This window comes from Scatophagus argus, chromosome 7, assembly GCF_020382885.2.
Source record: "Scatophagus argus isolate fScaArg1 chromosome 7, fScaArg1.pri, whole genome shotgun sequence".
NCBI classification, from domain to species: Eukaryota; Metazoa; Chordata; class Actinopteri; family Scatophagidae; genus Scatophagus; species Scatophagus argus.
In genome coordinates this window covers 2,623,980-2,649,378 of record NC_058499.1, presented here as the reverse complement: position 1 = coordinate 2,649,378, position 25,399 = coordinate 2,623,980, and the positions used below count along the sequence as shown (strand labels likewise).

Genomic DNA, 25,399 nt, shown 5'->3' with positions numbered 1-25,399 from the left:
CAGGTTTATAAAGAACACGTGTGGTGGCGTAAGTTTAAAGGTACAACCAGGCTAATTCTCATCATGAAAATATCTTATGGTGGTTTTTATGAATGCATCTTTTGTAACTAGACAACGTTATGGAATTGACTGACTTTATAAATGGTGAATAAACTGTTTGCTGATGTAAAAAAAAAAAGGTTATTTCAAATCCACGATATTGAGTCCCAACCAGTTTATTTCAGCTCCACTCAGACACACCCAGAATTTGCTCCTATCAAGTCCACTGACTGCAAACAGCTGAGTGTGTGTCACTCCAAAGAGACTATATACAAGAATGTAAACAAACCAGTTTAGTGACCAGCACCAGCTTCCCAACCCTGTAAAGCTGAGAACAACAGTTAGAGTGTCAATTCACCAAAGTCAAGTCCATCTCAGCTGTAAATATTAGTATAAATGTATTTGCTGAGGGTAGACAGACAGGCTTCTGTGTTTACTTAAATGTAGCTGAATAAATTTTGATTCTGAAAAGCCGTGTCTTTTTTTGACTTGGTGTATATTTTTCCTGCTCTCTTCTATAACTCTTCTCTTCTTGCTCTCTTCTGCAACCACAGGAACTGGTCTCCCTTAGGCTAAGGTATGGCAAATATCCACACCTTGCCATTCTCAATTAACGCCCACATTTCACTGAACAAAACGGTTGTTATACTCTGCCATGATCCCCAAATAAAGTAATTCCACGCCAGTTTCAACACCCCTTTAGTCTGAGATCACGGCAGTCTCTCCTCCTGCTGCACACTGTGGCTCTCCTGTCTCTGCAAGCAGGTGACTGCAAGGACGCGCTGTGCGGGATCCGAGGAAACGCAGGAGGTTCCCCTCACAGCGCTGCCATTAAATTCTCGTCACGTTCGCGAGAAAGGCAGGAATTAGATCACCGTAGAGGGGCCTGAGAAGAACCCCAGTCCTCCCAGTTTGCCTCCACGCCTCTCACTCAGCTTCCTACATTGTCTTCTTGACTGACTCACCGCGCTAATCTCTTCAAGCTTGAGGACAGCATGACAGGAGGACCGAAGGACGGCGAAACGGAGGAGGTACACTGTGACTCCCATGTAGCTCTGTCAATATTTGTAGGTGTTTTAGCTGACACGGGAGCGGATTGTGTTCACTCATAACTGGCATTCATGAGAGAAATTTGCATGCTTTTCCAACTCCGGAGCGCCGTGTCTCAATCTTTATCTCTCTTTTTTTTCTGGCACCTGGTCATGAACGGGTCTCCCACACGCGCTGGGGGAATGTGAAGGACCACTGAGTATACATTAGCATGTCGGTGTCAGAGTTTGCCTGCTAAAATCTTTATTAACTAAACAAGCGGTTGCCGTTTTTACGCATAAAAGGTTTAAATTTCCGTGCGTAAAAGCGCAAAGGAGCGTACACCCACAGCCTTTTTTAGAATAGAAGAATGAATCGTGCGCACGCTTTATCACCAAGGAATCGAACCATATGATTGAGAATGTATATATGACAATGTGTTTGAAAAGACAGAATACGGCTGTGGGGACTGAAAGGGCTTTTACGCACTCAGTTGTTCAGCGATGGACGCGGAAACCCAACGCGCGTCCATATATTCACAAGTCAGACTTAGAGTATAGCTTCTACCGGCTTTTTGGTCAAGACCATCCCAAATATAGCTAGAATATAGCAAATATAGCTGGTAGGCGGTTGTTTAATATATGGATTATGCTTTTACGCATTGTTTCCATGTTCACAGAAACATGTTGAATCAACTGTGTGTCAGGTCAGAGTATTAGGTTTCTGTCCGGGTGGTGAGGACCCCTTGCGGCTGGATCGAGGGGTGTGGTGCTTCACTTTGTATTCATTTAAACCCATCCCTGTTTGTGGGACAGGCTGGTTACACGCAGCTCCAGCCTCTCTCCCTCTGAGCGCACTGTACACTCTCCCTCCTCCTCTCACTCTCTTCTTTCTCTGCCTCCTCCGGATCCCGACAGGAGTTTCTGCATTCGCCGTTCATCAGAAAACAAGGGAACATATACAAACCTAACAACAAAGACATGGACAACGACAGTCTGAACGAGAAGACGATGGAGGATGTCCACACCAAAGAGATCGATCTGGTCAACAGGGACCCAAAGCGCATAAACGACGACGTTGTCAAGGTGAGTCCAACCTGTGAACTTTTAAGCCTGCATTTTGGGGTTAAACGTGCAGCTGTTGTCAGTTTTCCCTTTATTTTAGAGGCCACTGAAAGCACAGCTTCATCAGAGTACCGGTTGGAGAGTTTGCACTTCACTGCTGCTCAGTGCAGCCGCCTGACAGTGGCTGCAAACTGAACTAAAACTGTCAAACTGCTGTAATGTGTGGATGTGCGTGTCAGAGGCGCACGGCAGTTCTTCTGCGCACTGTGGTCCCAGGACAGTTCCCCCTCAGTGACTTTCCCCTATTAGGAAGAAGCTTTGCAGAGGTATCGAAGCTCATTGAGGCGATACTGTGCCGAGTTATCCACATGTTGAAATGTGTGCGCGTCCGCACAAGCAGCACACTTGAAAACTTGAACATCCTCGCTGCAACGGAGGAAACATTACGAATTTCCTGTTGTTGGAACACAGATTTCCCACAGTCCTTGCTGCACACGCCTTGCTGTTGGGAGAGCTGAATTCTTTCCATGAGAGAGCAGCCTGGCCGCGCAAATAGCGAGCGTTTATTTTGTTTAAAGGAGTCGGCAGTGGGAGCGAGGCTGCTGCAGCTCAGCAGAGGCGCGCTGGGAGCCACCTGACGCGCCTGCAAGGGAGCGGGGAGCAGCAGCTGCCTCGGCCCTGACGCCCTCCTCTCCAGCTGGAGAAGAGTGGGGCCAAACGGCTCGCTGCGGGGGGCGGGAGGGCTCAGCTCTTTGAAATACCTGAACTGTGCCTTGTTAAAACAGGGAAACACCCAAGTAGCTGGTTAGCAGTCTGAAGGGATATCCCTCACCTCCTCCCTTCTTTCCTCCCATTCTAGTGCTCTCCTCCCTCCCTCTCTCCCTCCCTCCCTGCATGCCTGTAGCTCGCGTCAGTGGAGCAAATATGTATGTGCAGCTTTTTATTGGCTGCCGTCAGGTTCCAGATGACAACTGACAGCCTGGCATCAGTGATTCTCTTGTTTGGAAAGATGACCCCCGGCAGCAGTGGCAGAAGTCCTCTTACTGCTGGATGATTCAGAGAAGGATGAATCACGGCATTCTGATAAACAGAAAGGTGGCATGTGTGCATGCCTAAAACAAAGCATGTGTAAATCTACATTACGTATGGAAACAGCAGTCACAGGAAAGGTTCCACCAAATCCAGTTCGATAAACGTGAAGAACTGGATTTTCATTGGGATTTGTTAAAACGGGTTGTGTGTTCGATGAGAGGATGAGCTTCAGTCTCTGGGTTTTCTCTCCCTCCCGCCTCCCCTCCGCTGTGTCGGTGAGTCAGAGTCTCCTTCGGCTCTCAGAATAGAAGGCAGCTTTATGGCTGTCCCGCCCTCTCCAATCAACTGCACAGACGCTGCCGAAATGAACTGAACTCACATGTGCGTGCGCTGTAAAAAATGAAAGGCTGCGAGGAACCGTTAAGAATTGGAGGCCTTAATCTTGTGACTGTAATTACATTTAGATAAGAATATGACGCTATGTTCTGCTCACAGTGACTTTCTCTACTTTTGGTCCTCTGAGTGCATCTTTCTGCTTATACAAGGCAGGACATTTACTCTTTATTTTACACTATGATATCGTTACTGTTCCTTAAGTAAAATCTTCAGATCTAAGTAAAATCGAAGGACTTCATCGGCCCCCACAGAGCTAAGGAGCGCTGAGCTTCAGAATAAACGCAGATGAGCATGTGGCTTTCACAGTGAGCTGTATGCAGCAGCTCCGAGGTGCTTTGAGGTCAGTGAAAGGGTCGTGCTTTCCTCGTGAAAGGGGAAGCGTGTGATTGGTGTTCCCCCGTGAAAAGCACAAGCACGCGGGGAATCCCTTCCTGCAACCCACACACACACACACACACCACATACGACACTCACACGTAAATGTGTGTGCTGTGCATGCACACATACTGTGAGCAGTGTACGTGCACACACACACACACACACACACTGCATTCTCGTAATCAAAGGAGCACAAGCTGCTGTCTTGCAGCTGCTGCAGCTGGCCTCAATCACCTGGCCACATCAAATGCTCTCCATTGGAGACATGCATGTGGAGTTTGTGCCTCTGGAAGATCTTTATGTAACGGCGAGGAGGGTCAGTGGAGTAAAAATGCCCCCACAGGAGGACAGTTTGTGAGAGGGAGTTAAAACAAGTTTGAAATCTGGCAGAACGAATCACTGCAAAGCCTACGATTGGTTGACTCTGGATCATCCTGTCCAATCAGAGACGTCTTGTCATTGTCTGTGCTTTTATCACAATGAAATGATGATGACACTGAGGCGTCTTTATGGACCCTCTTTCAGGCTCGGTGCAGTGGGATTTGTTCTTATCCAAATGTCATGCGTCTTCAACTGAAGCGAAGCGTCTCAGATGACAACTTGTGCTGAATTTGTTGACTTGCATTCAGAGCTTCAATATGAGAGATGATAGGAATTTGTGGCCACTTTATTATTTTAAAGATTTATAAACCAGAAGTGCCTTTTTGATGCTGAACTTTTCTTCTTTTTCGATGTTGCTCACATACAGTATACGTTTCCACTGCCAATCATCCTTATCTGTGCCCCGGAGCAAACCAAACATTTCCCCTGACTACCAAAGCCTACCAACAAAAGGGTCCATTAATGTGCTACACTCTGACCTTCTCCTCCACAGACCCACTTTGTCTATTCAAGCATAGTTGACAGCCTGAAGATAGAGCTCTGGAAATAGCACACGGCCTTATTTACTCAATAATACGGTTGCCTTGGCGACTGCTCACATGCTGACCCTGCGACTCCAAGGTTTCGTACCAAACTCAGCATAACTTTGGTTGCTGCAGTAAAAGTCCACAAAGTTTTGATGCTTTGAAAGTTTTTCATGCTTCACATGCTTGTGTTTTAGGACTCGGCCTGAAATTATGGATTTCTGTGACCTTCATCTTCAAAAACAACCCTGATTTGATCAAAAATCTTCACTGCTGAGCAAAAGAAAAGTTGGACACCTCAGTGGAGGGTGATTCTCTTCCTGTTCCTGTCAAAATCCAAGTTAAATGTGTATATAACAAAATAAAACCCCCTAAAGTAACACATAAATCAAACAGATTCTTGAAACGGTAAAACTGAAGGTGATGATTCTTTTACACTCTGGATATTAAAGTGCCAAACCTCGGCTAACAGTGATGGTTTTCGTCAGAACAGCATTTAGAAAACAAAAAGCACCAAAGAGCTTCAGTCAGAACTCTGCTCCGTCCTGCTGTGGTCGGGTTTGGGCCTCTCAGCAGAAGGCCTTCATTTAGTCTCAATCAAAGTTCTGGAAACTGGAGCGCAGTGGCTCCACTTTAAAATTTGTAGCTGTGGAAAAATTAAATTGACGCCGCGCTGCTTTTTGTGGTTGCACTCACATTTATATTTTAAGGCTGCACTGAGCTCCGCCAGTCGGTGGCTTGTGAGGAGTAAAAGAATTGGACTTACAAGCTTACATGTAACTCAGTTGGCATATTTGAAGAGCTCTGTTCCAAAATAACACGTCCAGGATTGGAAAAACATGACATCTCTTCTTACATAATGAATCACAGCTTGAAATCAAGCCCAAAGATGTGCGTCCATCCTGTGTCTGCACTCTCAGTATTATAAAGATTTTGAAGGAATGAAGTGTGTTTTCATCAATGGTGAAATACTACATGGTTATTTTGTGAGTTTCATGAATATGTTTTATAAGTAATTCTCTTATTTTAGTGAGACAACCTGTCTATTCTTTCTTGTTTCAAGTCACTCACAACACTTTCTTGAGATAATGTGATTTCTTCTTGAAAATGGATGCTGCTCTTACAGATTTGCACAAAGTTAAAGGAATTCTTACTTTTGGAAAACGCACAGTTGTGTATAAAACTCATGCTGTGTTTTATGGGGGCACATGAGTCGGACTGACTCAGCCAGCCATGCAAACACATAAGTCCCCATAAACCCACGTTTTCACACTACGCTCCACACTGTTTTTACTTCATTAGTGAGCTATTTACCTTCAGAGGGTCAAGCCAACTGCTAGCTTGTGTCCAGTCTTTCCGCTGCTAAGCTAACTGCTTAACTTAATGTTTATATATGAATATTTAACACACAGATACGATTTCTACCTAAAGAAAGCACATAAGCATTTCTTCTTCTCCTAAGATGGAGAGTGCAGACTTGTTCCGTGTAAACGAGGAGGAAATATGTCATGTTTAAATGTGGATGGATGGAATTAGAAAAACAGGATTTGATTTCACTTTCCTGTTGGTATCACGTTGAGGCTCAAGCCTCAGTGTCTGCTCTGCAGCTTGTTTAAGTGGGCATCACGTCTCCCAAACAGTGGATACCATCTCTGTGTTTCGTTTTTCCGTTTCACTGTCAGCGTGACACTGGATAATATCCACATGACTTACTGATATTACAGCCATTAGACCTCAAAAGTCCAACTGTCCTGTGTGACGAGACACAGTCTCCAAGTAACCGTAATATAAATATTGACTCTGCGCTCAGACGCCTGTGGAGAAGATGAAGAGGGCGAGTCTTCATTGTGTTCACGGTGTGCGAGTTGCCACTTTTCCCTCTGATCCCGAGGTCAGCTCAGCAGGGATGGTCTTACTCAGGCCTGACAGACGTGTTTACACTGGGAAGAAGTGATCTGGTGGAGGGAGGGAACCGCCGATGGCCTGTCAGTCGAACTCTGTGGTACAGGCAGGTCTCCTTCTTAGGATTCTCCGTCGAAGAACTTTTCTTGAGTTTCTTAGAGGAGAGCTTTTTGTGTTCTTTGTCCACACTGTTTTTTCCACTCCACTTAAAAACAGACATGTGAAACGCATCACTTCCTCCGCACCACAGCATTTGTCCTGCTAAAGATGTACCACACACGGAGTGTCTAAAACAGCTGAAGTGGATGTTTGTGGGACCCTTGATTTGTCGTAATACCAAACTGTGACCTTCTGTCTTTAAACCACTCAGCACAGGAAGACCTTACTATGTTTTATTGGCCTCATCTGCCCCATCTGTGGTCATAATTTAACTTAAGAATTACTGAGGATTGCACTGTTTAATTTCAAGGTTGGTCCAAATTTGACCTCAGAAGGAAGGACTGTCTGTCTATCTGTCTGTCTGTCTGTCTGTCTGTCAGTGAGCATAGCGATCAGCAGTTTGGGTGGGGCAGTTTGTTGGCGGTTCGACTGTGTACCAGTCACTGCGAGGAGGGGCAGAAGTAAATCTTGTCAGGATTCCCACCCTTCTGTATTAGCAAACCAACATTTCTACAACAGGGACTGAGGAGCTGATTTATGATCAAATAATGAGTTCAGTTCTGAGGGACTATAAAGTCTGTGTGAAGGTTTCGTTAGCACCATCTCAGGACTCTTGTGAAATACTGTGAGCTGCAGTGAAGGCATTTGACAAGTCATAATTATGAGTCAAATGTGAATGTGTCTCCGTGTACTGGACAGTATGGGTCACTTTCAGTGCATGACAAATCGTACTTACCTCTCGTCTTATTAATCTGTGGTAGTTTTAATTTAATGAGTGAGATTTCTGCAGGGAATTAATGAAAGTTGGATTTTCGTGCTCAAAGCTTTGAAGAATGGAAAAAATGGCTTATGGCTTTGTTTTAACTTAACACATTAATTACAAATACTGTATCATTGGTTTGGTTTGCTCTGGGGCAGATCTTCAGGTTGTAAAGAATCCTTTTGTTTGGTTGAATCGTTTCTATTTGTTACGGAGTGAAGCCATTAGTCACCACTGTTGTCTTTATTTTGCCTGGTGAATGAAAGTCTGAAATGCACTGCAGTGATTCTAACAGTAAAGTCCAGCTAAAATGTGCTTGCAGATTAGTCACAGTTGTTTATACTGTAACTACTGAAGCCTGTAGTTGTTGAGGTTAAATGTGTTCATGTTGCTGTGTTTGTATAGTGATGTGGTTTCAGCGTCTTGCATTATGTGGCAGCTCCTTCTCACTTGATGCTTCAAGTGCTCTGGTCAGTGGCTGTCGGGAGCCCTACAGCATCACTTCTACCTGTCAGGTACAGAAGTACAAAGAGTGAGACAAGTCAGAGTCAGCAGGTGATGAGGTCGGATGGGTCAAATGCAGGAGCTTCCTGCAGGAAATCAGTGTTCGAGTCCCATGTGTAATTAATTTCTTTATTTTAAATCTACACTTTATAGACAAAAGTATCCAGAAACACCTCTTTATGGGCTCGGCTCCTGACTTCCAGTGAAGGGAAATCTTAATGCTTCAGCATACCAAGACATTTTGGACAATGCTATGCTTCCAACTTTGTGGCAACAGTTTGTTGAAGGCCCTTTTCTATTCCAGCATGACTGTGCCCCAGTGCACAAAGCAAAGCTCCATAAAGACATGGTTGGATGAGTTTGGTGTGGAAGAACTTGACTGGCCCACACAGAGTCCTGACCTCAACCCCATCCAACACCTTTGGGATGAACTGGAACGGAGATTGTGAGCCAGGCCTTTTGGTCCAACATCAGTGTGTGACCTCACAAATGCTCACACAGAAACACTCCAACATGTTGTGGAAAGCCTTCACAGAAGAGTGGAAGCTGTTAGAGCTGCAAAGCTGTCTGTGTGTTTAGAATACAGTGTCATTAGATTCCCTGTTGGTGTCATGATCAGGTGTGTCAATACTTTTGACTATGTTTGTATGTAGCTATTGTAAGGCATTTGTTGACTACATCTTTTGATATGGGTCACAGGCAGAGTGGTGCTGCCGAGGCACCAGCTAAAGGGGATCACGATGAGCAACAAACAAAGACACTTTTAGATGAAAATATCTTCCTGAAGTGTTTTAACATTCTCTCACTCTCCTTCCCTCCTCAGGTAGACTTTGAGGATGTGATCGCCGAGCCTGCGGGGACCTACAGCTTCGACGGCGTGTGGAAGGCCAGCTTCACCACCTTCACCGTCACCAAGTACTGGTGCTACCGGCTGCTGACGGCGCTGGTCGGCATCCCCCTGGCGCTGGTCTGGGGAATCTTCTTTGCCATCCTCTCCTTCATACACATCTGGGCTGTGGTACCGTGCGTCAAGAGCTACCTGATCGAGATCCACTGCGTCAGTCGCGTCTACTCCATCTGCGTGCACACCTTCTGCGACCCGCTGTTCGAGGCCATGGGCAAGTGCCTCAGCAGCATCCGAATCCGCACGACCAAGGAGGTGTAGCATCCGCAAAGAGGAGGAGGAGGATTAACGGAAAGAGGGGAGGGTGGAAGGGGGGGCGCGAGCCACACAGATGGAGGGAAAAGTCAGAGAAAAATAACTGTGGAAAACGAGAGGTGACTTTTCCGGAGCTGGGCGGAGGTTGTTTGGAAGTGAAGGGGGGTGGTCACCTGACTCCGCCTTTTTCCACCAGCTGTTTTTTTCTCTCCAGTGTTGGTGTAACCAAACGGGTGGGCACAGGGAATCAAAGGGTCGTTCTCCGGGGTTTTTGCTGTTGTTTTTTTTGTGTTCTCTAGTTTTGTTTTTCTCTTCTTCCCTGTTAACTTTAACCAAGCAAGCAGCCGAGCTCCATATGTGTTTTCTGTTAGTTTTGCCACATGATGTAAATTCCTTCTGTTCTTACTGTGGAGAGCTTATCATGTCGATTGATTCATGTGAAGAGGGGATGTCGGGGTCTCCTCTCGGGCTTATTTGTGTTTTTGGGTCGTTGTGCAGGGCGGGATGGGGTCAAAGCGCTGCCAGATTCTCTCTGACTCAGCAAAAACCAAACAACTGCACGGGCCAACCAGCACAGCAACACCCCTCCTGTCTGCCCTCCATGACCTCCACCCTCCCCCCCCGCCTTCACCGGGCTTTCCAGCAGTCTCACACACTGAACCTGCCCTCGTTCCTGCATGCACCTGCGTCCAGCACCTTGCCGTCCGCCGCCGCCACCAGCCTTTAGTAACACAGAAATGTTCTCGGCTCACTCGCTCTGTGCATCAGCTTCTTACTTCACCTCCACCTTCATCCGCCTTATCCTCATCATGTGTGACAGAGAATGTTAGAATTTGAATTTTTGCAAGAACTTGAGTTTCCAGATCAGTTTCATTTTGTCAGTGAACTGCACGCCACCAAAGCTCAGCAGCGAATGATTTTATTTTCTGTGAATATGAAGAACTTTGAGGGGTTAACTTCAGTTCTGTCGTTTCAGCATCCTGTATGTACTGTATGGCTGTTTAACAGAAAACGAGACTGAGGCCTCAATCCAGTGCGCTAGTCTGTGGCTAAGTGCTGTTAGTGAAGAGCACATGAAGATCTCCTCTCTGTATTGCAAAGGTAGTAGGATACAAGCAGTTACTTTTGCACACTCTGCACACATAGTTAAAAACGTGCAGTACGTCCACAGGTCAGCGCACTGGAATCAGACAATGTGAGGTGGAACGTGTGAGTTTGGATGCATTTTTATTTGTCATCTGGTTACTGTTTTTGCACCCTTTTTTTCCCCTGATTAGTTTGTTCTGCTGCCTTGCTTCTCGACTGTGGACACGATGCCGAAAAGCATCAAAGCGATGCCTTCCCGCCCCAGAGATGGGTGAGGGCGGAGATGTTCGGGTGGGGTGTGTTTTAATGAGACGTTAAGCTCACTTTGACTCTGTCACCTTCGGTCTACCTGCTGCCTTCTCACAGGGATGGTAATATCATAGCACCTGCTCTTTGAAATGAGTGTTTTTAAGCTCTAAAGGTGATATTTTTATAAGAATTTTTTTCCCTTTCTTGCTTTTACTGTACAATATCACGCTGTGCACATTAAAATTTAATATAACACAGTGTGAATTCGTTTGTTTGTTTTTTATCCACAGTTTCTTTACCAGCATGGATAAAGTGATCGCTAACGTGCACCAGTGGATTTTCTACTCGTTTTTTAGGCTGCTTTCGCAGTAGATGCTTGCTGACTGGTTTCATTCATCTGTACTGCAGGACCCAGTCAGTTGAAGCTACTTGTGGAAAATGTAAAAAAAAAAAAAAAAAAAAAGAGCTGAAGAATAATTTCCAGCTGCGGTGCCCTCCAAACCCCGTGGAGTATCTGCAGTCCGATGCCCGTAGTGCTGCTCTCAGGCTTCTTTCCAAGCCTGGCACAACATTTCCATGGTTACTTGAGAAACAAATAAAAGCGCTGGGCAATGCTCATGAGTCGGGTCTCTTGACTATTCAAGTTAATTTACACCAAAAGCAGCCACATAATTATCCAGCCCAAGGCAAGTCTGGACTCTTAGTGTAAACCGTATTGTTCGACAATAACATGTTGAGGATGAAGTCAGGGCAACCTAACAGTGGTTCATTGTTTTAATCTTATGGGGGGGCGGTTCAAGGATGCAGTGGATACAATAAAATGTTCTCCCTGTTTTAGAGTCACAGAGCTACATGAAATGGCCAAAAGTAAGCGGACAACCAAACGTTACAACCACATTTCCAAAAACAAAGCCTCCTCTCTTCTGGTTTCAGTTTTTCTGTGAGTTTTTATTCCCAGGCTGAGGGAATTTGCTCCCATTCAGCCACAAGAGCAGTCGGGTCAGGCAGCAGCGCTGGGCGATAAGGTCTGGCTCTCAGCTAGCGTTCCAGCTCATAGCAAACGTGCTGAAAGGAGCTGAGGTCAGGTCCAGTTCTTCCACAGCAAACTCAGGAAATCAGTTTTTTATGGCCCTGGCTTTGTGTGTGGTCTCCTGCAAGGTGTTGTTTTTCGCACTGTGGAAGCGTGTATTTAAAAATGTCATTTTAAGCAGTTTAATTTGCCCTTATTGTAACTGAAGAGCCCAAAGTGTGCATAAACAAAATATCCATCCACTGCACAGTAAATAATACTTAAACCAGTTTCCTAAACTGTGATAAAATTCATGGTTCAGTTTAGGAGACAATATTGATTTCTACATCATGTACATTCACATATCCGTGCAATTTTTTATTATTTTATATGTTCATACACAATAAAACATTTATAGATTAACAACAGAGTCCCAACTTCAGAAACAGGTTGAAATTGTCTTTTTGTGCAGCTGAAGGAATATGTTTTGATCCTGGAGAGCAGAGGACCTTCAGTCCTTCATCCTGTGGAGGCTTCTCAGCACCCAAAACATGAAAACCAGAACCAGTCTTCAGTGCAGACGGAAACCTGAACCCTGAGATGCTAAAGCGTCCTGACAGCAACACATCTGGGCTGAACCGCAACAGAAACCTCCTGAGCAGGATGACAGAGGAAAACCTGCTCAGTCCAGAGGAGCGAAGCAGACGTAACGGGAGGACAAGAGGACACAGAGACGTGTCTGTCTCTGTGACCCGGGACAAACACGATGAGGAGACACCACCAGCCGCTGACTCGGTGCTCCTCTGCGTGGTGGCAGGTTTGTCTGTCCTGTCAGATATCAGCTGGGAGTCAGAATTAAAGGACCATGCCTGCACTTTCGTCTGTTTTTACCAAAGTCATTGTCACAGTTATTTTTCAAAACAAGCTGTTGTGTTTCAGATTTGTGGAAGTAATTTTCCTTTCAAGCAGCTACTGGCTTCCATTCATTCACACACCCTGTTGACAGCTCAGCAACTTAAACATGTTTTCCAGTCATCAACCAATATTGATTAGGGGTTATGAAAAGATCGGTTTCTGCATAAAATTCCTGGCTCTGTTGTCTCAAACGTGCATGAAAAAGTCCTCATGTCTCCTTAAAAATGCCAGGTTTTGTTGCAGCAGAGACGAGTTGAAAAAGTTGGCTGAAGGGGTCTTCAGCGGTGGTCTCGTCCTCGTTAGCCGCCTCTCGTGGATTTCAGCTCACACACATGTAATCTGAAGGGAATGTGATGCCGCTGCAGGAGTGCTGATATCATACGTCTGAGGCAAAGTTAACATGTTCAGGGTTTGCAGAAACACTCAATGCCAACTTTTTGTTCGGGCATTTGAGCGGATTTGTTTTCATTTCATCCTGAACAGTAGATGCATGGAATGAGATGGAAAACACATCCAAAACTCTAAGCAAAATATGAAGTGTCATACGTGATCTGCAGAGATGCCGGCTTTGGCCTTCACATCTTCTGATCTTTGGGCTTGTTGGTGGTTTGGATGTCTGAACTTTCCCCTCCTGAAGAGAAATTCCTGTTTGATCCTGTTCTCTCTGTGTTTGCGGGGTTTTCTGCCAGCTCACAGACCTCTGCAGGTCAGGGGGATTAAAGACTCCAAACTGACAATAAATGTGAGCATTAGTGTCTGGATGGGGATGTGCTGGGCCTGAGGCTGGGGTAGGAGCTGATCCTCGGTGTTATCATGCTGCAGCAGCCTGTGATTACAAATAGAAATGAGGCTGAGCGAAATGAACGTATGATCTTTGCGGAAGAATTCAATTCAATTCACTTTTATTTAAAGTGCCAATTCATAACAGTTATCTCAAGACACTTTACAGGTGTGTAAACAACAACAACAACAATGAAATGTTTTACATCTAATGTTGTTTCACTATTTTGTTCTGTCTTCTCTTCACTCACGTTTGAGATACTTGCCTCAATTTTTACGATGCAACGGCTCCCTCTAGTGGGTTAAATTAACAATTCCATATGCAGTCCATGTGACCAAAAGTATGTGGACAGCCAAAAGTGGATTGTGGGTATTAATATGACTATTGAAACCTCCACTCTTCTGCTTTGTCTAAAATATCATGGTGCTCTGTGGTATTTAGATTTATTCTTATTCACTTACTTACTCTCTTTACTTACTCTCCTTACTCACTTTCTTTCTTCCATTTATTTCAGCTTTCAGTTTCATGTTGTGGCATCGATGTGCTTAAGATCCGTTTAGGACTGGGAAAAGATCAAGTTTTGCCTTAAAACCCCCAACACAGCAGTTTCAGCTGCTTGAGTCACCACAAACGCCTTGAAAACATCCCAACATTCATTAAAATGATGCGGTTTGTTGGTGGGTTGAAGTGGGCTTGTGAATTGCGTCTAAATTGTAGATCTAAAGCTTCTTTAATTACACAAATCTACCTCGCTGCATGTAGCATTTTTCGCATGCCTGTTTTACATATTAGATGACAACAGGTTTTTCCATTTTAATGAGTCATGGAAAGGACAAGAAGTCCAAATATTCTTGAACAAACTGGACCTCTAAAGGCACAGAGTAATTATTTTAATTGCTTTAATTTTGCTGTGAGTGATGAGAGGTTTTCCCATATTTAACATCAATTAATCAGAGCTGATATTTTTAAGAGAGCGCAAGCAAAGTGTTGACTGCTTTATCTGCTCTCTCCAACATGTTTTATCACATGTTAGGCAGATGACTCACTTCCAAAGAGTCAGATAGCAGTCAGAGAAGAAACATCAGCTAGACGTGACATTGACTGAGTCTGTGTCAGTAGTGCTGGTCAGAGGAAAGTCAGCTGACACAAACACTGTGGCTTTTAACCACCTGGAAGGCTGCACATTCAGCAGCTGCTTCCTCTCAGGCACACGAGACACAGCAGCGATTGGTCAGCGAGTTGTCTGTGATTCTGTGTGATTTGTTGCTGTCAAAATAGCAGCAGAGACGCTCATCTTCCCTGAAGATGGAGCTGAAAGAAGATACCAAACAGCTTCACACAGCCACACTTCAGCTCCGTCAACTTTTCGTAGTTCAGGTCTTCTGAGGTCAGGGCCCTGACCCAGTACGACTGCCCCGCTGTAGGACTGCTGTTTTTGGACAGTTTATATATGAATTTTAACTTTGCCTTGTCTAAGTTCACTGCTAATGTGCATGCTGTGTTTGCAACCCACCTGCCAGAATTAAAAGTCGGCCCTGCATGCTTCTGCACACGAGGGATGTACTGAAATGTGTTCAGACTATCCAGTTCGAGTCACAATCTTATGTCATGCTTAAAGGGGAATTCTGGTATTTTTAAACTTGGGCTCAATATTAACATACTGTAAATGATTTACATTAACCAGAAGTTTTGAAATTGGTCCATTTGATCACTTCAGCCCTTTTCAATCAGAAAACTTCAAATCGTTTTAAAAAATGGCCGAACGAGACCTGTTTCAGTTCATTCTGAAGCAGAAAGTGTTTCCTCACCTGTCTGTACTGATCCACAGCCACCAGCTTCTCTTGTTGTGTTTGTGTGTCGTCAGTGTGCAGCCTGTAGATGGTGGCTCACAGCCATCAGTGGGCGCTGACCGACCGCATGTTCATCTGCAGCCCAGAGGGGCTTCGGCCTTCTTGAGTCTCTTAACGGACATCTGCAGCTGAAGCCGGTTTCTCGGCTCAGATCCCACACACTGCCCTCTGTGTTCTCCAGCATGTCCTCTTTATTTGGTTTCAACAAACAAACCCTCGGGGAAGCTGCTGCTGTCCTGGTTTGCCCTCAGCTCGGGCTCAAGCAGCTCTCTGTTTGCCTGCAGGGCATCACGTCTGCATTCACACAGAAATGAGCAGATCTCGTTATCTCCGTCAGATCTTACCCTTGGCACAACGAGTCGTCTCCTCTCTTTTCACTGTGTATGCTGTACCTCATTTTGTCACAGGATTCCTGAAAAGTAAAGTACAAGCCTAAAGTTGGAGAAGTGACACCTCAGGTGATTTCTGAGGCCTCCTGTTGAGCAGAAAAGAACATTTCCTGGGTTTTTTTGCACCACTTGTGTAATGCTCTATGCTGTGTTTTACTTGTTCCTCAGTTGTGTTCAGTTTGCTTTGTTCTTTGATACATTTACAGAAGCTCGTTTGTAACCGGACTCGTAATGAAAGCAAGACTTCACAGACAGACAAAGGGAAAATCCCTCCACTGAACCTTTCAGAGGGGTCAGTCTGACTGCTTTTTGGCCTCACGCTCTGTCAGCTGCTACAGCAGTGAATAGCAAATATAATGAAGCGTACGATGACATCAAGCAAGAGGAAGGCTGGCACAGATCCGTCCCCTCAGGCTCAGGGTCCGCCACGTCAGCCCTTTCCAGATGTTCCTCCCCCTCTGCACACCTGGTTCTCCGTAAGTCAGCGAGTGCACTTCCTGTGAGGATACATCACTTTGACCACGCGTGTTTGAGACAGCGTCATACAGGAGATCTCACAGGGGGAATCTGTGACACATTGTTTTGTTCTGATCTGATCCGATCAGACCACGTTTCCCAGAGATCCCAGAGTCAATCGGCCTTTTGCTCACATGATGACTGACTGATGAACTTTGCTTTTCTGATTGTTGTTTGGGAAGCAAATTGTGTCATCTCAAAGCAAAATAAATGCTGCATGTTTGATAACTTGTGTGGTTCCCTGACGATGTGATAGAAAAGAGTTGGCAGCAGTTAATTAATTCTGAAACGGCTGATGGGGAAACACCGACACCCTGCAGTCTGGACCAATCAGGTAACTTCATCACTAATTCAGTGAGTCACAGACGACTGCTTCTGTCTGCTTCGTTCTCGCAGCCCAGCAAAAACTTTTGCGTTTCTCTTCACTCTTCACTGAATATTTACTGAAGAAGATTTTTATCACCTGCGTCGTTGAAACTGCTGTATTGACTTTGCAGAACAAAACTCTATTGTTCTGAACACTGGCTGGTTGTTGTCTTAACACCTGATGTAAATGTGTGCTGTGTTCAATGTTGACTTGTGCATCTTTTGTTAAGTTACAGACTAACAGAAGAAGACGAGCAGCAGGCTGCGCATTGAATTAACAAGTTAACAAATCATGATGACATGCAGAAATAAGGTTTTAATGGACATAATTTTGCACTGAAAGTGTTGATATTCAGATGACAAGAGGTCAACGGGGAATCTTGAATTTCCCTCGGGATCAATAAAGTATCTATCTGTCTGTCTATCTATCCTGCTTCACTGGGAAGGTTCAGTGTTGGTGCACTGGGGGCTCCGGGTTTCCACATCACACTTCTTGTAGACCAAACATCAGACCAGGTTTGACTCCCAACCGATTTGCGATATCACACATCGTGCTCTCGTCGCTGGCTTTTCAGCGAGCACGGACATTCCTCTTTGAGCGGATGAGCGTGAAAACAGCCTTTTAGTGTCACACTCTGCACATGCGTTATTGTGCACAGCTCCAACGTTCAGCTGGAGCAACAGGGAGGAAAGTCTCCTTTCAGCTGGAGGGGGGCTGCAGCAGATTACTGTGTGCGTTCAAATCAGATGCTGGGCAAGAAGAGGCGATGAAACTTAAATATATAGTGTGTGCTGAGGGAAAAAAGGAAATGCACGCACAGCAGAGAGTCCAGATGTCGTGCTGTGATTTCACTGGCACTTGAGTGTGGTTTATTTTAGTCGAAGCTTCCACAGATAAACAACCAGGACGGGACAGTTTAAGAGCTCTCAGACGCTTCCCATAAACACTTTGAGACGAGATGGACGCAGCAGAGGGAGGTGGAACAGCCTGTGTATAAAAAGAAGATTTCCCTTATCATATGTACCTGTAGTTTGATGACATTACATTGCACACAGGAACAAGGAGGAAGAGAATATATCTGTTGCAAAGGCCAACAAGCAAAATCACCTGCCCTGTGAATCTCAAGCTGAGTTACTTCACCTACTTGGAAACAAACGTCTTCCAGGTTCTGAAATCCTTGGTGTCGTTCTCAGTCAGTTTGAGACTCGTGTAAATATTTATCACATCTTAAGAGCTGAGAGTGTAAAATGTCTCGTCACAACCATGTGGTCTAAGAGAGTTAATACCACCTCTTCTTCTTGTACTTATTCCTCCGCTGATGGTCCTGATAAGAGCCGAGACTCGATCGGTGACAGACCAACAGATACTCACAACAGCTGCTTACCGCCTGGCAGGTTTCTGTCTGCTGCATTTCCTGTAACGTATGAGATTTTAATCTTTTGATTTCCTTTTTCATTAGGAGTGTCTTTCTCAAACACACAGGTAGTGCGAGATGGAAGCGCTGATCTCTCCAGACATGAAAATATGGAGTCCAGCCTTCCAGCGTTGGAAGGCGGTCAGATGGCTGGCAAGCCAAAAGGTGACAAAACATTCAGTCAAGGCAGGAAACAATGCGACCACTGAAAGCCAGAAAGCTACATGGCACAAAAATCAAATGAAATCAAATTATATGAAGGATCCGGAGGCCTTAGTCTTTATAGTTTCATAAATTTTCATCCAACACATCCTGAGTTAAGGCAAACTGAAACTTCCATAAGCAAATATGTTAAACATTAACTAAATGCCTGTCAGAGTGCATATTAGTAGCACACTGATGCAACAGTCTGCCTGACTCGAATCTACACCCAAAGGTGTTGGATGGGGTTGAGGTCAGGGCTCTGTGTGGGCCAGTCAAGTTCTTCCACACCAAACTCATCCAACCATGTCTTTATGGAGCTTTGCTTTGTGCACTGGGGCGCAGTCATGCTGGAATAGAAAAGGGCCTTCAACAAACTGTTGCCACAAAGTTGGAAGTATAGCATTGTCCAAAATGTCTTGGTATGCTGAAGCATTAAGATTTCCCTTCACTGGAAGTCAGGGGCCGAGCCCTGAAAAACTGTTCCATACCACACCTGAATTCGATAACAAAGAGGTGTGTCCCAGTACTTTTGTCTATATAGCGTAGATTGGTGTCAAGCAGATTCAGGAATTAAGGAATTAAGCAGAAAAGGTGAAGATTTTCAAAATTCATGTACTCTTCCCCAGCAACAAAAGAAATATTGAATTTTAGTATTTTTTCAGCAAGATTTAGAGCTCATACAACAACTCAGCAGGCTTCTTTAACAACACTGACTCCCTGATGGAAACACTGAGCTGCTCTGCCGTTAAGAGTTACTGCACTGTGCACAAAAGCATCAGCTAAAAATCCTCCCTTGACCTGCTGCTTTTTTCAACGTAACCTTTTACGGAGCATTTCGTCGTTATCTGTCATGAACTGTAAAGATCCTGCTGAAGAAGCCTGTCCGTGGAGATACACAGCTGAGTGATGAAGGCAGCACACACTTAATCACCGCTCCGTCCATGAGCTAAAGGAGCTGCGAGAGGTTAAAGAGTCCATCGGCAGAATGAAGCAGCCGAGGCCTCCGACTGGTCAAGAGCATCAATCACAGTTTACTGTCCGGCTCAGCAGTTAACCAGGGTTTGTATTGACCCTGCAGGTGATAAATAACCTCTGTTGGACCAGGTTTAGGTGCCCAGGAAGGGCTGACAGAAATGGTAAAATCAAGACTGAGTGCAGTGCTGCTCCTCCCTGATAATCACTCGCTTTTGTCTGTGAGATTACTCACTTCGCTCTCTGTTCGGTGGCTTGGGGATTAGCCTGACCTGAAGCTCCCTGCAGGTCTCCGGAGACCTGCAATGTCTGTTCACCTCAAGCACCAGCAGATGGCGCCATGATAAGTCAGATGCCTGAAGCTGCGGTAGAATTTAAAGGATCAGTCCACCTACATGACCTTTAAAAAAAGTATTTTCTCCATCAGTTTAAGCAGTGTTTAGTTGTACTGATTTTACATGAACAGTTTTGGAGATACACTACATGGCCAAAAGTATGTGGACACTCAACATCCATTTGTGACTGTTAGACATCTCGTTTCAAGACCAAGACCATGGGCATTAATCTGAAAGAGCCTCCACCCTTCCTGTTTCAGGCTTCTCACCAGATTTTGGTCTGATCCACAAATCAACAGCATAATTCATTTCCCGTTAAAGTCTGTGCAGCTTTTTACAGTATTTTTTTCTTTTTAATTTGGTTGAACTGACTCTTTAACGCCACTTCACGCTCTCACACATTACACAGCCGAGTCCATTTCACCACGTTTGGTTGTTTTTTGTTGTTGTTGTTGTTTAACCTCAAACATGTACACAAAATAGGAAGTGCGTAGTTGTTGTTGCGCTGCAGGTGTTGCGGTTGCAGGATGCTGATCGTTCCTGCTGCACGTGTCATCCTTCAGGGTTCCCACATTCTGCATGCCAGCAGTGTGAGGTTCACCACCAAACCAACCTTTCCCTTCTTCTTCTTCTTCTTCTTCTTCTCCTCCTTCTGCTCCTGCTGCTCCCCACCAAGGCCATGACCCGAGCCAAAATGGTTTACTACCACAGGAGCCACAGGGACACACCCCTCGGGTATGCAGTCAGACACACACCCTGCGTCAGACACACCCCTTGGCAACTGCGTCAGATTTACCCTGAGGTAAGGCAAAACACAGTTCCTCTCACAAACACACACTACAAAGAGCGAAGGAGCGTGTTGTGAAACTTCTGGCTCGTCGGTGAGAAGTCAGAAAGGCGCTTCAAACAATAAGCTTTTATAAGAGGACACATTTAATTAAATTACATGAGTATATTTTGTGACATTTGTTTGATGCTCTCATCCAGATTTTATTCAAATAAGCGAGCAGGTAAAAGCACTTTTAAAGTCTGTGAATCTAAGAGAGTGATTCAACATTATAGATATTTATTCACAGCATTCCTGTCAGAAAATAGTCCTGCATACTTTTACACTTCAGTTTTAGATTAAACAAACAAGATGCAATATGTTAACTGTTGAGCAACCTTACAGGACAGAGCCTGGTTGGCTTTTTCTACCTGCTCTACCCGAAACTGCTTGTCCACACTGTTCTGTAAATGAAGATTGGTCTTCAGTGGAGATAAAATGAAGGCTGATGGCGTGCAGTGACAGTTTAAGGGCTCTCAGAGGTAACAGCGTCGTCCTCTGGGAAATCAGGGAGATAAGAGCGGAAATGCTGACGAACTGTCCAGAAAATGTCTCTGCGTGAAGTCAGAGATGATCAGCTTCAGTTCTGAGAATGAAGGCATCGGTTGGCTGTTCTTCTGGACTGACACTTCAGCTCGCTGAAACACCTCTAACCTCCACACACAGAGTGATGTGCCTCTTTTTACACTGACGCTGTCACAGATTCCATCACATCAGTCGTCCTGCCACTTGAACACACTCATTCGCTGACTGCTCGTCTCATTAAACCTTCACATGTCAGAAAGGGAGTGCAAACAGCCGCCGTGCTGCTCCTCAGCAGCTTCGTGCCTATTAACTCTCCATCCACACTCTGTTATCAGTGTTTCCAGTCTTCATTCCAACTGCCCTCCATTCAGGAAGTGGGACAAAGGAATTTTTTGTGCTGGCCGTCGTGAATCATAGCTGAGACACACACACAGTTGGTTTAGCCTTTATAACTTAGCTCATTATTTATGGCTGAGTGAGTCGTTTTAGCATGACAACCAGTAGTCTGACTCACTGGGGTGCTGGAGGAGAATCAGGTGGAAGCTGGAGAAGAAAGAAAGACCTTCCTTCCTTCGTGTAGCCTACGTGACCTTTTCTGTGGCTTTTGTTTAATTCTGAACATTTAGAGAGCTTTAACGGTCAGCCAAGGGCACATTAGTAGCCTATGTTGAGCCATAAAACATGTTTTATGAATGTCTGAGCCACTTTCTTCAGAGCCTGTCTCAAGAATAACTGAATGTGGTGGATAAATCCCTCTGAACCTGTTGGGTCGTATGGAATTTACCCCAAATATACACAAATCAAACTCTAAAACAAATTAATCAAAGTAATGTAAGTTCTCTGGGGCCATAAAACAAGCCATTAAATCATACATAAGAAATGAAAACACGGCTTTTCTTTGAACGTCTAACTGATTGTGTTCTAATTGGTGGGTCGGTGCCGAATGATAATCACTAACTACATCTCATAATTTACTGTTTGCTCAGTTTTCCACCTCTGCTTTCCTCCAAGTGTGCCAGTCTGCCTCACCTGAGCTCCACCGCCGGAGGAGCACCTGGACGCGTCACACACTTTGGAGAGCAAGGGGCGGAGCTTTACGCGCCACGAGTGGAGCGGAGAGAGCGGCGGCGGCAGCGCAGCGTGTGTCTGCTGGATGCAGTCAGAGCTGAGTCTCACAGGTTTCAGCGGGAGCGCAACGAGCTGGAGTTTAACTACTGCAAAACAAGCTAAATCAGACTGAGGAAAAAGCGGAACACTTTGTTTGTCTCCCGGAGTTTTTCTTTTCTCGGGAAGCCAAGAGGAAATCCTCAGCGATCAGTTTGGACTTGATGAGAAAGTCAACAAGTCCCGCTCTTAGGGAGACCAGATGAATATGATTTGACTCGACAGAACGTGTGACACTGTTGCTCGCTAACAGGTGAGTTTATCATCTATAATTTTTCTCCCAGATTCTTCACTGTGCTGCTTTTTTCCTTTTACTCAGACTGTATTCTCATGCGTGAAAACGCACAGATCCTGACCCTGAAACTCCTGACCCTCTCCTCGTCCTCCTCCTCCTCCTGCACTGGGTATAACAGCTTGTTTTTGAAATACTTTTTGTGGCTCCTATCATAATTTCACCCACTTCCCATTTGTGTTTTCTGAGACCTTTCGCCATGAGTCACTTTCCTCTCAAAATGAAAACATTTTCACTGTTTTCCACTGCCTTTTGTCCTTTAAAAAAACAGCCGCGCGACGGGCTGTAAATGTATTGTGTTTGGTGCAGGTGTGCAGTAATGTGCCCACTATTACTCACTGTACTGGATGAAAACAAGACGGTACTCATCTCACTGTCGTCTTAATAAAAGAAAGCTGCCTCTAATGCTGTGCAGTATTCTGCAGCAGAAACATAACGTGCGTTTTGGGGTCTAAATTTATACTGACTTTTACCTTTATTTTCTGCGGTATCACTGTTATCCTCCCACAGTGTTGCCTCAGACTTTTAAATTATGTCTTTGACAATTAATAAAGATATTTTCTGCAGTAAACCTCCATAGAACTTTGCCCACAAGCACCTGTTTGCTGTGTCTGTCTTTAAATAAATGCTGTGATAACATGAAAAAACCTGAGCTTTCTCCCTCTGACTTGCTCTGCGTAACAAAAGAGCTGCTAACAGTGAGAGTCAAAACATGCACACACAAATCTCTGTGGGATTATGCATCACTGTGGGCATGAATGTAAAAACCAAACCTATTGCACCGGATGTTTTTGCCTTGTTTTGGTTTACATCTGGAGATTTTGTTAAAACCACATCCAGATAAGCTGCATACAGATTTATATTTTGCAAATTCTCTGGTGTTGCTCTCCCTCCATCCCTCGGCTTAAAGCATCTCCCAGCGGACTGCCATTTAGTCACCAGGGTTATTTATCATTTTGCAAGATGGTCCCCGTTGCCTTCTCCCTCCAGCCTCTTTTGTTTTAATTGAGTTTATCTCCACTCCCTCGGGTCCTTGCTGTCTAAACTTAGGCTCGTGGGTTGTGTCGCCCTGCAGTGCGGGCTGCTCTCTTGGTGATTCACTGCTTTGCCTCTCGCTGTGGTCACTTGGGAGCAGAGCTGAGAACCGCAGAAGTGCTCAGCCAGGTCTCGCTGCTGGCTTGTCTAGGGTCAGCAGAGTCAGAAGTAGAAGCGCTTGATGATGATTAGGAGGCTGATATTAAAGCTCTGTGAAACCATAAAGCCTCCAGTCACTTCTGCATGAATGGTTTCACTGCTTGTGGTGAAGTGAGTAAACCCTGGTTTTGTACCCTGACACAGTTCCATTTATGGGTCTAAAAAGGGATCTTGATGTACTTCTTGTTTCTCCTCAGTGGTCTCTATTCAGCACAGATTGCCTTTTTTTCCACACATTCACACTGCAGACAATTGAGGCCACCTATTCAAAGATGCCTCTGATGAATGTTTTGAGTTCTTTGTGTTCCAGCAGGGATGTTTCACCAGCTCATTTCTCATGTCTCTTATTTCTGGAACAGGATGAATCGCCGCTTGCTTCATGCCGCCATGCTGCTGTGGGCTTTGTGCCCCAGCGCACAGGGCCAGTGTGACAAATCACCTGAGACCAACAAGCTCAACCTCTCAGTCACCTACAACCTCCCGACGTTCACTGCAGACTTCCCCATCCAGAACATGGTGACGCTGGATGGCATCATCTACGTTGGGGCTGTAAACAGAATCTACGCGCTGTCCCCAAACCTCACAAAGCTGTCGGAGTACCACACGGGGCCGCTGCTCGCCAACCAGACTTGTGGCCAGAAACTGACCGACACAAGTAGCAGTGGCCCGGTGGACAACCACAACCTTGCCCTGGTGGTGGAGAACATTTACGACAAGGGGCTGTACAGCTGTGGCTCGGCAGACAATGGCGTTTGCCGCCGCCACGTCCTGGATGATGACGGCATTCGACCCAAAACTGTTGACGAAGAAGTCTACTGCTTCGCCGACAAAGTGAGTCAAGGGAAGGGCCAACCCAGCGACGCAGATGTCGTGGTCAGCCCTGCAGGCTCTCAGGTGCTCAATGTGGAGAGCAACGTCAGTAAGTTTTTCGTTGGAAACTCGGAGATCCCCGGCCTAGGAAACATAGCAGGTAGTGGAACGCATCACCATACTCTTTCTCTGCGGAAGATGAAGACGAGCCAAAATGGCTTCATTTTCTTCTCCGACCGCTCGCACATGGACCTGATTCCCTCTCTGCGTGGAAACTACTACCTGCGATACGTTTACTCCTTCCACAGTGGACCTTTCACCTACTTCCTCACAGTGCAGCGTGTGAACAGGACCTCCCAGGCCTACCACACCCGCATAGTTCGTATGTGCTCCTCGGACCTCATGATCCGCCGTTACATGGAGATGCCCCTTGAATGCATCAGCACCGATAAAAGGCGACGGCGGTCCACAGAAAATGTGAAGGTGTTCAACATCCTCCAAGCGGCCCACGTCACCAAGGTGGGCAATGACATTGAACTGCAGAAGCAGCTGAAAGTGGAGGAGGGTGAAGACGTGCTGTTCGCCGCCTTTGCCCAGGGAAAGCCGAACTCTCCGGAGCCGACCCCTAACTCGGCCATCTGCATCATGTCCCTGAAACACATCAACAACATGTTCAAGATGTACATGCAGAGGTGCAACACGGTAGAGCCGTACCACTTCACTGGATCAGACAAGAAGTCCTGCTACAATGTGGTAAGAGCTGGGACGGGGCTGGGGTGCCTGTGGAGGTGTTTGTTTGGAAGGAAATGCAAATGCTGCACTTTTTTGTCAGCCCTCAAAAAATCATCAATCAATCAATCAATGCAAGTTTTCACCAATTAGCACAAGTACTTCAAAAGTGAAATAAATGAGCCTAAATTAATAATTAATTAATTAATTAATTAATCTATTCAGTTCTAACCTTTGTTATGTCTGAAGCAGAATAAACTGGGGTTATGTGTGATGGCCAGCTCGACAAAGGCCATTGGTGTCTTCAGGTGCAGTTCTCATATTAATTCACACGGTATTTGATATGGTCTATCATGCTGTCCGGGTCAATATATGTCTCTCCTGGCAAACATAAGCAGTAAATTGCAAATTGCATTTGCTCTTTTAAGTTGTAACTTTTTATTTG

The 25,399-nt window shown here is 45.3% G+C and overlaps 2 protein-coding genes across 3 annotated transcripts in view; both read left to right on the top strand.

Moving 5' to 3' along the window:
- The first annotated feature begins 760 nt into the window (after positions 1-760).
- cav1 (caveolin 1) lies at positions 761-10,922 on the top strand. Its single transcript, XM_046394794.1, has 3 exons — positions 761-1,070; positions 1,986-2,153; positions 8,992-10,922. The coding sequence occupies exons 1-3, from the start codon at positions 1,035-1,037 to the stop codon at positions 9,331-9,333; spliced, it is 546 nt and encodes a 181-aa protein (XP_046250750.1). The 5' UTR covers positions 761-1,034; the 3' UTR covers positions 9,334-10,922.
- Positions 10,923-21,838: 10,916 nt separating this feature from the next.
- Positions 21,839-25,399, top strand: part of met (MET proto-oncogene, receptor tyrosine kinase) — a 60,347-nt gene continuing 56,786 nt past the window's right edge. Inside the window, exons 1-2 of one of the 2 annotated variants that reach the window (XM_046393550.1) lie at positions 21,839-22,182; positions 23,775-24,978. In XM_046393550.1, the coding sequence (XP_046249506.1) occupies positions 23,776-24,978 (1,203 nt within the window). In that variant the 5' untranslated portion in view covers positions 21,839-22,182; position 23,775. The remainder of the gene's footprint in view (positions 22,183-23,774; positions 24,979-25,399) is intronic. The other variant, XM_046393549.1, reaches the window with a different exon arrangement.